Raw genomic sequence first — 18,383 nt, forward strand, 5'->3', positions numbered from 1 at the left:
TGTCATTTCTGGTTATAGACATGAAAATCTGGCACAGTTAAAGAGGATGAAAATCACTTTCTCCAACATTAAGCATGGATTTAGCAATCTGGTGCAAGATGGCAAATGAGAAAAACCACCAGCCAGAGTGCCTCTGCGAGAAAGATAGATTTTAGATGAAAGTGAAAAAAACAAACAGGCAGGCAAACATAGATGGGATGAGGGTTGGAAAGAAGGGTGCCTAAAACTACAGGAGACTCCACAGAAAGAAGCTGAGAAGCAGAACTGGAAGGAGAAAGGCATCTGCTGGGTCTAAACCCCACCAGGCCTGGAGACCAGCGACAAGGGTAGGTGGAGCAGTTAAATTTCCCCTCCCTTGAATCTCAGACTGCTGGTGGAGCTGTAGGAGAGCCATGCTAACACCAGCCCAGAGACAGTTGCCACCAGCGAGCAGTGAGCCTCTTGTGAACAGGGCACAAGGCTCCCAGCTCCCTCAGAGCACCTCCTGCCCCATAGACCCGAGCTGATTGGCAGGTGACATGTTGCGTCATTCTCCCCTTCCCCTCTCCTACCCACAGCTGCTGAGAGAGATAATTTAGCCACCACCCAGAGGCATCCACAGGGAATGGTCTTTTTGGGGCCCTGCAGTGGACAGAGGGGTACTTGGACTGTGAGCTCCCTACCCACTGGCCCTCCCAGGTGCTGCTTGCCTGGTGACTCCAGAAGAGTGGGGCGAATCCCAATGCAGAGAGACATTGATCCAGCTTGGGCACCCTGTAGATGAGTTGAAACTAGCCCTCTTCTCCTTGGCAGGGTTGGGGACTGATCTCCAGAGCCTGGGGGGCAGGCCTGCAGACCAGATCATGTACATCCCACCTCGATTGCATTGCCCGGGGCACAGAAGGCATATTTGTGAACTAGTCTACTGAGATGTTTGTGCCTTTAGGGGCAGATCAGAGTGGGTCCTAGCTGCAGCGTGCTTGAGGAGCAACCCTCCCACAGGAGGGCCGAGCTCCCAGCTCAGCCTGTGATCCTGGGCAGGGAACCTCCCAGCTCGCATCACAGGGGAGATCCGCTGGCTTGAGGTCCTGCCTGCTGGCAGAGGCCTGGGAGAAACTGGGAATAGGGGAGGGTGGAAAGGAGCAAAGCCTGCTCCAGACTGAAGGTCTCACACAGCCTCATCCCCATACACACGCTTTTTGGCTGAGTGGGGCCATTTCAGCCCTTCCCCGGTAGCTTTGCCCAGAAGCAGAGAACAGATCTTTGACCCCTGCTAACAGCATTTGTGGAGCTTGAGGTCAGGCTCAGGGAACCCAGCCCCACCCAGCCTCACTCCCCCATCTTCCTCCTCCCCACTGAGGTGGAGAATAAGGACACACCTGGAAGTCCCAGGGCTGCACTCACCACCTGAGCACTAGAGTGCCTCTCCAGAGAAATGACAGCTGGTTACAAGACCCAAAAACAACACTGCAGCTTGCTCCTCCCAGCAGTGCCACTTACTGACAGGGAGGTCAATTTGCACACCATTTTACTGCATTTACGGACTCATCACACAGGATGTAGTCGAATCTCACCCACAAACACCACCTACACTGGCTCAGAGACTAAACTGGGCTTGTCATTATGTAAATTAAAATCTAAAGGTAAGAAGCAACAGCTGCTCCAGATGGGAAGGAATCAGTGAAAGAACTCTGGAAGTATGAAGAATCAAACTGAAATCATACCCCCAAAGGGGAACAACAGCTGTCTAGCAATGGATATCAACCAAATTCAGAACACTAACATGACAGAACAATTTCAAACATGGATTATAAGAAAACTCAGTGACATGCAAGATAAAATGGATACCCAACACGAACCACACACACAAAAAATAAATAAATAAATTCCAGGACTTGGAAGAAACCTTCACTAAAGAAATTGAAATATTAAAGAAAAATCAAACAAAACTTCTGGAAATGAATTTATTCAAAGAATTACAAAACACAGTGAAAAATCTCAAGAATATGGTAGATCAAACAGTAGAAAGAATCTCAGGGATTGAACATAACACCTTTCAATTAAATAAATCAGTTGCAGAGATAGAGCAGAGAAATAAGAGAAAACAGTAAAGCCTGCAAGAAATGTAGAAACACACAGCCTCCCTAGGCTCAATCAGGAAGAAATGGAATTCCTGAACAGACCAATATGAAGTATCAAAATTGAAGCTGTAATAACAAATCTTCCTAGAAAGAAAAGTCCCAGACTAGATGATTTCACACCCAAATTTTACCAAACCTACAAAGAAGAACTGGTGCCTATCCTTCAGAAATTACTCCACAATATCAAGAGGTAATGAATCTTCCCTGACATGTTTTATGAAGCCAATATCACCCTGATACCAAAACCAGGAAAGGACGCAATAAAAAGAGAAAAACACCTCTACAGGGAAAACTACGAAACACCAAGGAAGGAAATAGTAGAGGATGTAAACAGGTGGAAAACCATACCATGCTCATGGGCTGGCAGAAGCAACATTGTTAATGTCTATACTGCCCAAAGTGATCGACAAATTCAATGCAATCCCTATTAAAATAGCAACATTATTTTTCACAGATCTAGAAAAAATAATTCTATGCCTTCATATGGAACCAGACAAGACCCTGTATAGCAAAACCAATCTTAACCAAAAGAACAAATGGGGAGGCATTAGTTTACCAGACTTCAAACTATACTATGAGTCTATAGTAACTAAAACAGCATGATACTGGCACAAGAACAGAGACATAGACCAATGGAACAGAACTGAGAACCCAGATATAAAACCATCTTCATACAGACATCTGATCTTTGACAAAGCAGACAAAAACATACACTGGGGAAAAGAATCCTTATTCAAGAAATGGTGCTGGGAAAATTGGACAGCACATGTAGAAGACTAAAACAGGATCTGCACCTTTCACCTCTGACAAAAATCAACTTACGGTGGATAATGGACTTAAACCTAAGGCATGAAACTATAAGAATTCTAGAAGAAAATGTTAGAAAAACTCTTGTAGGCATTCACCTCGGCAAAAAATTTAAGAAAAATGCCCCAGAGGCAATCACAGCAACAACAAAAATAAATAAATGGGACCTGATCAAATTACAAAGCTTCTGCACAGCCAAGGAAGCTATCACGAGAGCAAACAGATAACCATGCTACACATCCAATAAAGGGCTAATAAATAGAATCTATATAGAACTCAGGAAAATCAGCAATAAAAAAATCAAACAACCCTATCAAAAAGTGGGCAAAGGACATGAACAGAAACTTTTCAAAAGAAGATAGACTAATGGCCAACAAACATATGAAAAAATGTTCAACATCTCTAATTATCATGGAAATGCAAATCAAAACCACAATGAGATACCACTTATCTCCAGTGAGAATGGCTTTTATCAAAAAGTCCCAAAATAATAAATATTGGCATGGATGTGGAGAGATAGGAACACTCATACACTGCTGGTGGGACTGCAAACTAGTGTAACTTCTGTGGAAAGTAATATGGAGATACCTCAAAGAGCTACAAGGAGAACTACCATTTGATCCAGCAATCCAATTACTGGGCATCTACCCAAAGGAAAAAAAGACATTCCATAAAAAAGACATCTGCACAAGAATGTTCATAGCAGCACAATTCACAATTGCAAAGATGTGGAAACAACCCAAGTGCTTGAGTGGATTGATAAAATGTGGTATTTGTATACCATGGAGTTCTACTCAGCCACAAAAAGCAATGGTGATGTAGCACCTCTTGTATTATCCTGGATAGAGCTGGAGCCCATTCTACTAAGTGAAGTATCACAAGAATGGAAAAACAAGCACCACATGTACTCACCATCAAATTGGTATTAACTGATCAACACTTATGTGCACATATAGTAGTAACATTCATTGGGTGTCAGGCAAGTGGGAGAGGGGAGGATGGGATGGACATATTCACACCTAATGTGTGCAGTGCACACCGTCTGGGGGATGGACACACTTGAAGCTCTGACTTGGGTGGGGAAAAGGCAATATATGTAACTTAAACACTTGTACCCTCATAGTATGCTCAAATTTAAAAAATACATAATAGATAAAAAATAATAAACATGGATTCAGTTGAAATGAATCATGTGTATCTATTTGTTGAAAGAAAACCTGGAGTTTGTTCGACTTTGAAACAATAGATTCATGACTTGCTTCTGGGTTTAGTATGAGATCTCTTTTGGAGACGAGGGCACTTAGTATGTGTAGTTGTGCTGAAATGTGTGACTTGTGCTGAAGTGAGATGCTTAGCGAAACCTCACCATTGAGGCTTTTTAGAGCCTCTTTAGACAAGGCACATGAAAACTATCAAGCAACTTTAGCAGAGTCTTTCTAGAAAAACAAAATCACAGCCATGCATTATTTCCTGATATCTCACCTGGAGAGCAGCCAGAGGGAAACCTCTCAAGGATTTGTCATTCTGGTGTTCTTATCTTTCATGGAAATGCAGTTCACATGTGAACGCTGCATGTGGGATTTTTTTTTGTTTTTTGCAGTTATGGTAAATAGTAATTGGATAGCATCAGAGTTTGTAATCACTCATCTCACTCATTTCAATTACTGCCTGAATCCCAGCATTTGTGATATTGGTTTTCATTACAGTCGTATTGAATTTGAGTAAAATGAGAGAAATTGCTTTGTACAAATGTGTACTTGTCACACCAATAGAAACTGCATCAGGCAAATACTGCACGTCTCTCAGCAGTCCCATCTTCCAGTCACACAAGGCAAACAAAAAAAGAATCAGGAGATGCACAATAAGCTTTTTAAATTCTGAGGGATGAACTTAATGAGCACATGGAGAAGAGACTTGGATATATGTACTTCAATGGCAAAGGGTCTTTTCTCGCTATTTACGTTCTGAAAACAGAATCCCCCCTATTGCAGTGATTAGAGATTGATTTTATTAATTCTAAAAACCTGGCTGTGAAGCTCAATAAATACTTCCTTTAGAAGGCACAGCCTTTAGGGTTACCAGTATGGTTCTTTTACCCATGCTGTGCCACATTTTATAGGAACCTAAAACTGCTAGCTGCTTACATCAGCAGACAGTTGCAATACGGCAGGTGGCTGCATAGTACTACTGAGAAAAGTTGGGGATTTCAGGAAGATGATACCTGAAAAGTGCAGTGTCTTAACTAAGCTCAGCAGAGAAAGCCTTGGTACCTTTTGAGTGTGCTTCCTGTAACCTTTCAGAGCTCATGTATGTTTATAAACTCTGTTAATAATAAGTTATAAATAATGTTTGATAATAATAGCAACAAATGCTTATATAGTATAGTGTTTATGATTTAGGCCCTATGTGCTTTTTTAAAATGTATATGTGTATTTATTTTTGTTGTGATAAAATATACTTAACACAGAATTTACCACTTTAACCATTTTTAAGTGTGTAGTTCAGTGGCATTAAATACATTCACATTGTTGTGCAACCATTACCACCATCCATCTCCAGAACTTTTTTCATCTTCCCTAACTGAAACTCTGTACCCACTGAACAATAATTCCTTCCCCTTGGCTCCTGGTAGCCACCATTCTGTTTTCTTTGTCTATGAATTTGACTATTCTAGGTACCTCATGTAAGTGGGATCATGCAATATTTTTTCTTTTGTATCTGACTTATTTCACTTAGTGTAAGGTCTTCAAGGTTCATCTGTGTTGTAGTAGGTGTCAGAATTTTCTTCCTTTTAAGACTGAATAATATTCCATTGTATGTATATACCCATATTTTATCTGTTCATCCATCCATGGACATTGGGTTATTTCCATGTTGTGTGCTTGTTGTATATCAACTCTTTCAGTCCTCACAATGATTCAGCGATGTAAGTATCTTTATTATCCCCATTTAATAAGAAATGTGAAGCACAAGGAGTTATGTATGTGTCCTGGTTTATACGGATAGGCTCTGAAGCTGGTATTCCATCCCAGGCTAAGTAGGTCCACAGTTCCTGCTCTTAATCACTATGCTATCCCATATCCCCTTTCAAATGATTTCAGAATCTAAATATATCATGAACCAGTTAGGAATCCATTAGTATAACATTCTGAGGCCAGGTTCTGACTTAATTTGTACGGGTTTTAAAAGTTCGAAGGAGCAGTCAATTTAATAACCAAGCCCCATAGCAATTGATTTATAAAGGATCCCATTACTACAAAATAAAAAATTAGTGCTTTATTCTGGCTCTTGTCCTGGGCTAAGTTCATTTAGTTAATCCTCCTATATAGAGTGTATATTTTTGTGTGTGTATGTGTGTGTAGTAGCATGGTTATAATATTATTCCCATTTTATACAAAGAGAAATTGGAGCATAGGAAGGTGGGACGTTACTTGTTCAGAGCCTGAGAGACAAAACCAGAATCTATATCCAAACCCAAATAGTTGCTAACTCCAGAGTCTGTTCTCTTAACTATAGCACAAATTTTATCTTTTTCCCATGTCTGGAGGAGTGTGAAGTGCAAAATCGAGACTCATACATAACAACAATTATGCTTACAGTAGAGGCAAATTTCCCTGGGAAGCCTATAAATAACAAACAAGTCCATTTGTCAAGAGACAATCCCTGCATTACTAAAGTCACCTCATACAGTTATTCTAATTAACAAACCTGAAAACTGGGAATGAAATTGCTTTATAAAAAAATGTCAGGTGTATACACTATTGTTAGATTTTGGAAAGCAGTGTTGATATGTACATGTCAAGCTTCTGAGAGCAGAAGAAACTCTGAGAGCAGCTTCTTCCTTTTCATAAAGAAATGAAGAGTTAGACTCCTGAACCTGGAGCAAAACAGTGACTTCAAAGCAATTGATCTTTTTCTAACCCAGAGTCCTATTTCTGGCTTCCCTTTCCATTTGCTCCATTAGTGCAATCTCTTGCCTCCTTCAGACATTGCCCAGGATTGTCAAAGTCAAATACTCCTTTCCCCAAACATATATAAAAGAATCGGAGAATTTGATGCACATTTTCATTCCCAGCAAGGCCACCATGTACAGACACACAGGCCACCCACCTTTGAGGACACAAGTTTCAGGGTTTGATGGGGACACGATGCTGACCATCCTCTTGTTTCTTACAGAGCTCCAGGACAGCACGCTCCGAGGAGGACCGGGACGGCCTATGGGATGCCTGGGGCCCGTGGAGCGAGTGTTCACGCACGTGCGGTGGGGGGGCCTCCTACTCACTGAGACGCTGCCTCAGCAGCAAGTAAGTCCTGTCCCGCTGGGGGCTTTGTGAGAACCATAGGGAGTAGGTTTGAGGCCTACTTTTGTGGTTGGGGTTATGCAGAACATTTTGTTGCTCACAAATCCAGATGAAGGAAAGTAATGGAAGAAAGATACAAAGAATTAAATTTGTATTTTTTCTTACATCCATCTCCCACTAGGTATTTATATACTCTCATAATAGGCAATAGAGAATTTATGTTATTTTCCCAGCAAATTTTATCTGTTTTCATGTTTGAACTGGAAGGAGAATTTATTATTAGGTTCTTGGGTCATTAGTTCCATAATATATTGTACTTTTCGTATCATCTTAATAATTATGGTGACAATAATAGCAACAATATTGGCATTAATAGCATATTGAGTTTCTGTTGGATTTCCAGTGTTACCAAGTACTTTGCAAATGAATGCAATACTGGTTTAGTTTTGTAGCCAGAAGGTTCTTAAGGTCATTCAGTTCAATGACTGATGACTTTTGCATATATGGAGGTTTGGAGGGATAGAAACTTCAGTCGGAATTGCGGCAGGAATGTGAGAGGAATGAAGAAGGTGGAAGGAGTGGCTAATGGCTTCTAAGCTAAAAGGAAAAGGCCTGAGGCCTTAGAATGGAAAGTTTTTACTTATAGTAATAATAATTTAAAACTGCTTCTTGAGCTGTGTGGTCTATGACTAGATTTGTCTGCAAACTATAAAATATAAAGTACCATAGTAATGTTTTTTAATGAAAGATTTTATTTGACAGTGAAAAGTGTTATGTACAGCAAGTAGGAGGTTTGATCAAAAGTCACTATATATTGTATTATAAAACATGAAACAGAAAAAGAAAAAATATGCATCTGCGGAATCTTCTAGACTTTTCATAAACAAATAGAGAGGGGTGAGATGTGGGTTCAGGAAAATGTCAACTTACTTTAATAAGAGTGAGAATTTCTTGAAATCAGGGCCTGAGCCTTATTCCTTTCTGTTTCCCCAAGGCCTGCACAGGGTCTGGCAGATATTAGGAGCTCAATAGATGATTCTTCACTGAATCTGTTGAAAGTTAGAGACCGTTTTGGTTCCAGGTAGGTCCGGGTGGAAATGCACCCTGAGAAACAGGCCAAAAGGCACATTCAGCAAGATACCAGATCATGTCCGGTATTTGGCCATTTTGGCATTTGGATCTGCGCTGAAGATGGGCCTATGAGACTGTATCCACCAGCAAGTTTCTTTGTCTTTTTTTGAAGCCAGCTTCATATCAACCAGACTCTTGAGCTGATAAGAAAGGAAGAATAGAATTTTCCTCCTTATGATTCACCTGCTCTCTTAATCTTGAATATAAAAAAAAAACTTCCTAAATCTGCAATACGTGATGCTACATGGTGACAGTAAAACCAATAATCATCATACATTAGTAAAACCAAAATATACAAATTTGGAGTGTTCCTGTTATCTAGTTTTCTTAAATGAGCAGCCTGGAATATTTTATAGAAATGAACCAAAACATGTGTCTCACAAAACTAGTAAGCAATGTGTGGGAATTTTCATATTGTCTTAGTGATGCAAATGTTAGATGGTGACAGAATCTTTTACTGTGTGAGAGGCTGAGAAACAGTTTAAGGAATACATTAAAATCACAAATAAAAATCTGTCATTCAGCAAATGATCAAATAATGATGCTAATGTGAAATTCAAAAATACCAATTTTGCTACCTAGTAAATTCAGGCTCCAGTTGTTAGGATTTTATTATGATACTTACTATAAAAGATATGAGTTGTCTTCTACTTGAAATGTTCTGGAAAAGTAGAATGAACATGCTAAAATTATAAACATGTAAAAGATATGTCACTATTTTACTTTCAAATATTGAAAAAATATATTCAGTAAACTCACACTAGGCTGGACAAGAAGCTAAAAAAATAGGGAGAGAGGTGGACTTGCCATTCTTTAGAAATTTGAAGAAGTAGAAAAAAAGCTTCTACATGCATGGCATTTCCAAATCCAATAAGAATATACAGAAATATTATAATGTGTGTCTTTGTTTCTAGAAAGCTGGTGCTTACTGTGGATTGATACATTATACACACAGGTATATTCTATACTCAAAGAATCCTAGTCATTCTTTAGCAAAGCAAAACTTGCCATCATCATTGAACTCTGAAACAATCTCGGCAGAAATGAACATTTTCTAATTGTGAAATGACTATTTTCATATGTCCTATTATATATTCTGACACCATCCCTCAATAGGGTTTTTTTTTTTTTTTGCGTGTGGTAAGTTTAGTCTGAACTATCCTGATTTCGATCCTTTTGAGATAAACAATATGCAGGTTGACTCAGACGTCCAGTCGGTGATTGTAGTGGGCTTTTGGGGACAACATCCCATGGTATGACCTCATTAGCTTCTTACCTCTGTGCCCTAATGAGTTAAATCTCCCAGCTACAGATTTTAAAAGGTGCAAAACTAAGATTGAATTATTATCTCTGGAGGTATGTTGATTCTAGAAAATCTGCATCTCCAAGGCAATTTAAATTCCACAGTGACCAAGTTAATGCCTATGTAATAATACCAAATAAGAACGTTATCCTATTAAATGTTCAGAGATCTTGTGATGCTAACTTTTAGAATAACTCAGCTTCTATATAAAGCACACACTTATTTTCTAGACAGCATTTGATGATTTAGCCACAAAATATGGTATCATTAAGCAGCTTGGATAATTTCTGCTGTGATTCAAGACCCTTGTGTATGTTGCATTTTTCAAAATGAGGCATGTATATATATGTGTGCATTTGTTTGTGTGTATGCTGGGCTGTGATAGAAAATATATATCATTTCCAAAAAATCTAAAAGCTGCTGTTGCAGAGAACTCACTCTGGCAGGAGCCTTTTATGGACACTGGTCAGGCCCACTTACTCAGGAGGAGTCCCTACCCTAAGTGTCACTGGTCCACAATCAAAATTCAGTTTTCTTTACTATGTGATTATTGTTTGGAATCAGAGTTTACCAAATGTTTCTGTGTCTCCTTTACTCTCTTTTTCTGCCACTCCATATCATTTTACAAGTTTTATAAATAGGATTTTAACCCCTGTATTTTCTCTCCTTTTTTAATGTGAAATGAAAGTATAGAGAAAGTCCTGTTTGATATCTAAAGAGAATCAAACATTCATTCTGGATGACTTCTTTTTTTTTTTTTTTTAGACAGAGTCTCACTCTGTTGCCTGGGCTAGAGTGTCGTGGCGTCAGCCTAGCTCACAGCAACCTCAAACTCCTGGGCTCAAGCAATCCTCCTGCCTCAGCCTCCTGAGTAGCTGGGACTACAGGCATGCGCCACCATGCCCAGCTAATTTTTTCTATATATATTTTTAACTGTCCATATAATTTCTTTCTATTTTTAATAGAGACGGGGTCTCGCTCTTGCTCAGGCTGGTCTCGAACTCCTGAGTTCAAACAATTCGCCCGCCTCAGCTTCCCAGAGTGCTAGGATTATAGGTGTGAGCCACTGCGCCTGGCCTGGATGACTTCTATTCTGCCTATATAGTTTAAATGCGTCTGCTCGGGATCTTAGAAGGAAGTGTAATAACTTTCATTATCTTTTAAGTTGTCAAACACCTAAGAAGCTATTTGTATTCTTGCTTTTCTTTCAGTCAAGGTCTTCTTTCACTATTAACAGCAATTCCTGGGTTACAGCCTCATATTTCAAAAAGCTAAGCTTTCTCTCAGCTCTCCTGAAGATTCTGAATTTAAGCAGAAGAGAGTTTATTAAAATAGGTTTTGTTGTCTGAAACTAGGAACTTTTTTTTTAATTTCAGCTTATTATGGGGATACAGAAGTTCAGGTTATATATATTCCTCATGCCTCCCCCATCCCCCTGAGTCAGAGCTTCAAGCGTTTCCATTCCCCAGACAGTGCGCACCGCATTCATCAGGTAGGTATGCACCCATCCCCTCCCCCCGCCCCCCACCTCTGTCCAACAGCCAATTGGTGCTATTCCTACAGAATTGCAAATTACCAGTCAGGTGTCCCATTCAATAGTAATGATGAGTTGAAATTATACTTTTATCATATACTAATTTTTTGTTCATATTTAACACTGCTTTTGGATTTTGTATTATATTTTACTGATTACTCTGTCTATTCTTGCTACCAAAACAAGCTGTTCAAGTTACTTATTTTTTGTTTATAATACCTTAAATATCTCATAATGCAGGTCCCCTCTCACTGTATAATTTGTTTAAAATTATACTGATTTATGCCTTTCCATTTATTCTCCCAGGTAATCTTAAGAATTGTTTTTATAAAGTTCCTACATAAATGTCATTAGGATTTTGATTTGAAAGCAACATATCTATAAACTAATTTATACTCTATTTATAATATTGTCTTTACTCCAGAATCATGATGGCTTCTGAGTTATGGAAGTCACATGTCTCTAAGAAAGTGTGCGTGTGTGTGTGTGTCCTGTACATTGCATCTTACTTTTGTTCATAAATATAGAAACTATGTTATAAATGAAATAGTTTCCACAATGTTTGCTAACTGGGTGGTATACAGGAAAATCACCATGAAGAGCTCTCTAATTTGTTATAATCATTTTTTGCTAATACATTTGGTTTTTCAAGGCAGACAATTATATAATCAGAAAATAAGAATAATTTTATCTTTCTTTCCCAATAGTCATGCCTATTTTTACATAACTAGTTACAACTTAAAGAAAAATATTAAATAAAGGTTGTGAAATATGGTATATCCATATAATGTAATATTATTCAGCCATAAAAAATAATTAAGTACTGGTACACACAATATGGATGAACCTTGAAAAGTGAACGAAGCTGATCAAAAAGACAAAATACTGTATAACTACATTCATACAAAAGTCTATGATGAAGAAATCTATGAGACAGAAAATAGATTAATGATTACTTAGGACTGGGGTAGTGGGAAGGCTGTGGGAATGTAGCTAACAGAGCTTCATTTTGAGGTGATAAAAAACTGTCTAACATTAACTGTGGTATTAATTGCACACTATCTGTGCATTTATGGTATATGAATTCGATCTCAATAAAGCTGTTCAAAAAAAAAACCTAAGCTTTCAGTGTTCAGAGCTAATGGAGAGACCTAAGACCAACTTTTCACTTACTTTCTTGTTTAAACACTTTTAATTTTTGTTAAAATAGATAACTCTAAGCAGTAATAAATGTTAAATAAGTACACTTATGAAAACAAAATGTAATATTAATGAAATACATTCTAACATTTTTCTCATTATTACTTAAGTGCAATTAAATCATTTCTTAAATATGACCCTAGATCAATCCTTAGGCTGGATTTAGAATGTATTTGACTCTTATAAATTAGAAACAGATATCTTGTGAGATTTGTGTTCAGCTCCAAGACTTAAACCCAATTTGATATTACAAGTTTTCAAGTTTTTTCCTGCAACAACCAGTTCCAGCTAGTCTAGTACCAGCAAGATTCTGTTCTTTTACTCTCCTTAGATCCTTAGCTCTAAGGGAAGCTCTAGTTGATGTATCAGTTATCCACTGCACAATAATGCTACATAACAACCACTAAACTTCATAAATATAAGGGATTATTGCTTGGCTAGGGGCTCTGATGATCGTGGATGATCTTGATCACATACCTAGGGTTGGCTGTCTGCTGGCTGATCTAGGCTGGTTTTGTTTGGACCAACTTGGGCAGCTCAGTTCTGTTCCACATGTCCCTCACCCTCTAGTGGGCTGGCCTAGGCAGATTCCCATGGTGGCAGCAGGGGTGAAAGAGAGAGCAATTTCCAATGCAGAAGCCCATTTCAAGGCTCTGTGGCATATTTGCCAGTATCCCATTGACGATACTAAGCCACCTGCCAATCCCAGAGTCAGAGTGGGAAAGCAAAAATGTGACATGGGAAAGCATGAAATATAGGGAGGGTAGAAAAATTGGGACCCTTTTTGCAGTCTGCCATGAATGGTCTTCTGTGGCTTTCTTATTCATTTTTAATGGACTAATGAACTTAATGAATTCTCTCTTATCTGTCCATTTCTGATTTAAGCATCTGAATTCAATTCATTCATCTTATACTCTTGGGAAAGATCAGAGGTTATGAATTTATATATCCTTAGAGGCCCAGTGAGTAACTGGAATGTGTGTAGTAGTCTAATGGTGAGCATTCAAATTCAGTCCAAATAAATGCCATCTACCTGGTGAATTAGCCTGCCAGGCCCATTTTCCAGCCCTGGTAATAAGATCTCTTAGGTCACTTTGAGGTCTGGTTTTTTTTTATCATTTAATAATTATTCTGTTCCCAATATGATAAAACTGTAAAGAGAGCTAGATTACCCAGATTTTATGGAATAAATAACATCTACTCAACTTCTGGAGTTAATTATATTTCCTGATGGATTGAGAGCTTGTGGGAGGCTTGATTAACCTTCGGGGTAGAGAACACTCTTTCTGAGTGATCTTTTGAAGGTTCCAGGAAAAAAAAAATCAATGGAGGCAAAGCAGAGTGAAAATACAGACAAGGGTCAAATACAAAAGCCTTTATGCTCAACTAGCAATTCTTGGTGCTGGGGAAAAAAGCCCTGACCCAGAGGGATACTGAGCAGATCCTTTCCTTGGCTTCTCCCACATCTTTTTTTCCTGAGGCTGCAGAAAGTAGCCAGTGCTTGATTTTCCCAATTTATAGTATTGGAACACTGACAATTGCCTTTACCTGCAACCCTGGTTTGAGCAACAAAGGAAGACACTGAATAAACATCGTCCATCACCTTTACTAATTTCTGTAAGATTGTATTAGGTTTAATTGAGTAACTCTGATAATGCATCTCTTAATAATCTTGCATCACCAAGTGGAACATAATATCTGCTTTTGTTTTTCACTAATTAGAAAAGAAACTATACCTACTTGTACTTCATGATGGTCCTTTATTTTATTTCAAGTGAATTAACAATGTACCAATTACTTTAAGAAGCTGCTGCTTCTCTCTCTAATTCTTCACCCCAAACTAAATACTCTGAAATAATATTTATAGTGAAGTCATTTGTCTAACATTTTTTAAAATTTGATACTATAGATCTATCTCTGAGAGCTCTAGGTTTGTCTTTAGCCAGTTAATTTAGCTTTGCCCATAAGGAGTTCCAAATGCATAAGGAACGGAATACTGTGTGTAACCACTGTGTTAGGCTGATGCCAAGACCAGGCTCAGAGGGGGAAACTGCAGCTCATTTGATATTGGCAAGGAGTCAAATAGCTGGATGTTCTTATTTTAATGTTAACCTTTGCACTGGTGACTATAGAAGATTTAAAGATCTTCTTAAGACCTTTTTTATTTTCTGAAATGCTAAATTAATCTAGTTAATAGTATGGATTAATGGGTTAATACTATAGATTAATTAATACATTAGGAGTATAAATATTTGGTTAAATCTCAACTGATTAAATAATGCGTTTGGTTGCTTCATTTTAATATATATCCAAATAGCAAAAAAAAAAAAAAAAAAGGCCTACTTATAAAGGATGGCAGCATTTTTAAAGTTAATAAATTTTAAATTAAATCTTTGAGTTGAATACACATTTTTTGAGTTGAATAAAATTATTAGATGAACAAGAGATAAAAATCATCACACTGTGAGGGTGCTTAAGTAAAGTTAACATCACAGTATTATTCCAGAGGCATGTGGCTGCCAGAATGGTGTCAACATAAACACAGAAAAATTAAAACAAATAGCCCCAAGGAGTCTTATTCCATAGGAATGGAGAAGATCCTTCTAAACTTCTCATTTCATAATATACTAAGGGAAAGTAAGCTAACTTCTCTGATTTTTAATTGCAAACACATGTTCTCCCATGAAAATATTGACACATTAGTTAGTTTTAGTTAGCAACTAATTTCTATACCATATAATAATAAATTCCAAAGAAAATTTTCAGTGGTAAGAGTTGGCTTCTTAAAAAAAAAAAAAAGTTTTTTCTTCTTTAAAGACATCTCATCTCTATCATAACATCCAATTAGGTTCACAGGACTTGTTTCAAGAGGTTTTAGAACTTTCGGCTCAAAAGAGTCCCAAAGCAAGATTTATCTGTTATTCTTCATCTAGTGTTGCATGTTATCAGCCTTGTTTTCCTTGGAAATGTTTGAGTTTTTGTTTAAAAGCAAGATATACAAGTTCAGAGTAGGTTTGACTCCTCATGTCATTTATATGAGGTGGTCTTTTTGTTGTGTTAGAGGAGATTGCACATTTTGGGACATATGCTTAAGAGTTTGCGGTTGCCTTCCTTTACTTTTTGGGTCAAAGCCTAGTCTAAATGTATTACCAGGACTTCTAATATTGCAGGTCATATATCTTAGGTGGGTATATTGTTCCAAGATCTGATATACTTTCAGAAGGAGAATGCGCTAAAGCCAATGACTAAATGTTTGGGACCAATTTATGGCCTGGTTTATCCCATAAACCAGTTTGTGGAAATAAAAGATGGTTGGAAATGTGTTTGGTGTCCATAACCTTTATTTGCCATATCGGGAGTCTATAATTCAGCTGTCTTTTTTTGTTTATTTAAAAATTCCTTATCTGGTTTGTTCAATAGCCCTTCTAAAGTTTTTATTTCTCCTCAATTTTAATTCTTTCATTATGAAATATTTATTGAATGCCAACTATGCCTGAGGCAAGTTGCTAGGTGTAACTAAGGGTAGAAATCCCAAGGGGCAAGGGTCTCAAGAATTTACCAAATTATTAATTTGCCCTTGAGTTTCTACTCATTATAGTTAGTAGGATACTTTAAGAACTAAGAGACTTTCCCTCAGTTATATATAATACATCTGTGGAATTGGCTTTTTTTTTTTTTGTATTTTTATATTTATTGTTAGGTTATTCTGGTAGCAGCATTTCATACATTAATGCTTTATTTCCCTGATTAAGTTATGAGCATTCCTTTTTTTAAATGCCTTTATAGTGTTTAGTACACAGAAAACCCGTAAATGTTCGATAATTTGGTTTTAAACTGCATATACAGTATTGTCATTTCATTTCCTCAATCTGTACTTCAGCTGAAGAGGAAGAAAAATATAAGACATTAATCATCTCTAGAAAAGAGTCAGGAATCTAATTTCTATACCACAGAACCAAGGTTGGTAGAAGGAATTGTGCTTTTGCAAAATTGAAAAAAGATTTCCTCTAACTCCCTCTTTGGTATTACCCTTCCTCTTTTTTTTTTTTTTTTTTAATTGTGGTAAGAAAATTTAACATAAGATCTACCATCTTAACAAAATTTTAAGTGTACAATATGGTATTGTTAACTATACCAACAAAGTTGCACAGCAGATCTCTAGAACTTATTCATCTTGCATAACTGAAAACTATGCGTGTTGAACAGCAGCTCCCATTTCCCTCTGCCCCCAGCCCCTGGCAACCTCCATTCTACTCTCTGCTCTGTGTATTTGACTATTCTAGATACTTCATGTAAGTGTAATCATGCAGTATTTGCCATTTGTATTTGGCTTATTTAACTTAGCATGATGTCCTCAAAGTACATCCATTTTTCTTTATATGGCAGGGTCTCCTTTTTTTTTTTTAAAAAGCAGAGTAATATTCTATTGTATATATCTACCATATTTTCTTAATCCATTCATCCATTGATGGATATTTAGGTTATTTCTACATCTTATCTCTTGTGAATAATGCTGCAGTGAATATGGGGGTACAAATATATCTTTGAGATCCTAATTTCAATTTTTTTTTATTTCAGGATATTATGAGGGTTACAAACATTTTGGTTACATTTTATGTCTTTGCCTCACCCAAGTGAGGATTAGAGGCATGCCCTTCACCCCTACAATGCTCATAGTGTCCATTAGTTGTGAGTTTACCTACCCCTGCCAACCCCCTAATCCCTAGAGAATATTACTACCATGTGAGCATCATAGTGTTGATCAGTTAGTGTCAATTTGATGGCGAGTACATGTGGAGGCTATCTCCACTTCTATTCAACATAGTGCTGGAAGTCCTTGCTAGAGCAATTAGACAAGAGAGGAGCATTAAGGGCATCCAAATGGGGGCAGATGAGATCAAACTCTCGCTCTTTGCCGATGACATGATGTTATATCTAGAAAACCTCAAGGATTCAACCAAGAGACTCCTAGAATTGATATATGAATTCAGTAAAGTCTCAGGATAAAAAATCAATATACACAAATCAGAGGCATTCATATATGCCAATAACAGTCAAGGTGAAATTCAAATCAAAAACACAATACCTTTTACAATAGCCTCAAAGAAAATTAAATATCTAGGAATATATTTAACGAAGGATGTGAGAGACATATACTGGGAGAACGATGAGACACTAAGAAAAGAAATTGTAGAAGATGTAAACAGATGGAAAATTCTACCTTGCTCATGGATTGGTGGAATCAATATTGTTAAAAATGTCCATACTACCTGAAGTGATCTACAGGATTAATGCAATCCCTATCAAAGTACCATCATCATTCTTTACAGATATAATTTCAAATCTTATCGATAAGTACCTAGGAGACGGATTGCTGAATCATATATTTCTATTTTTAATTTTTTGAGGAACCTCCATACTGTTTTCCATAGTGGTTGCATCATTTCATATCCCCACCAACAGTATGCAAAGGTGCCGATTTCTCCACATCCTCATCAACACTTGTTATCTTTTGGGTTTTTTGATAATAGCCATCCTAACAGACCTGAGGTGATAGCTTATTGTGGTTTTAATTGTATTTCCCTAATGATTAGTAATGTTGAGCATCTTTTCATATACCTCTTGGTTATTTGTATATCTTCTTTTGAGAAATGTCTATTCAGATCCTTTGCCCATTTTTAAATTGGGCTATTTGGGTTTTTTGTTATTGAGTTGAAGGAGTTCCTTATATATTTTGGATATTATCCCCTTATCAGATATATGGTTTGCAAATATTTTCTCCCATTTCATAGGTTGCCTTTTCACTCTGTTTATTATTTCCTTTGCTGTGTAGATCCTTTTAGTTTGATATAGCCCTACTTGTCTATTTTTGCTTTTGTTGCCTGTGCTTTTAGTGTTATAGTCAAGAAATAATTGCCAAAATCAATATCATCAAGCTTTGACCCTATATTTTCTCGTAGGAGTTTTATAGTTTCAGGTCTTACATT

At 37.4% G+C, this 18,383-nt stretch overlaps 1 protein-coding gene across 1 annotated transcript in view; it reads left to right on the plus strand.

Moving 5' to 3' along the window:
* The window catches only part of LOC138387285 (ADAMTS-like protein 1), a 192,995-nt gene that overhangs the window by 26,523 nt on the left and 148,089 nt on the right, over nucleotides 1-18,383 (plus strand). The window contains exon 2 of the mRNA XM_069474226.1: nucleotides 7,104-7,231. Within this exon, the coding sequence (XP_069330327.1) occupies nucleotides 7,104-7,231 (128 nt within the window). The remainder of the gene's footprint in view (nucleotides 1-7,103; nucleotides 7,232-18,383) is intronic.

The sequence above is a fragment of the Eulemur rufifrons genome, chromosome 7, assembly GCF_041146395.1.
Source record: "Eulemur rufifrons isolate Redbay chromosome 7, OSU_ERuf_1, whole genome shotgun sequence".
NCBI lineage: Eukaryota > Metazoa > Chordata > Mammalia > Primates > Lemuridae > Eulemur > Eulemur rufifrons.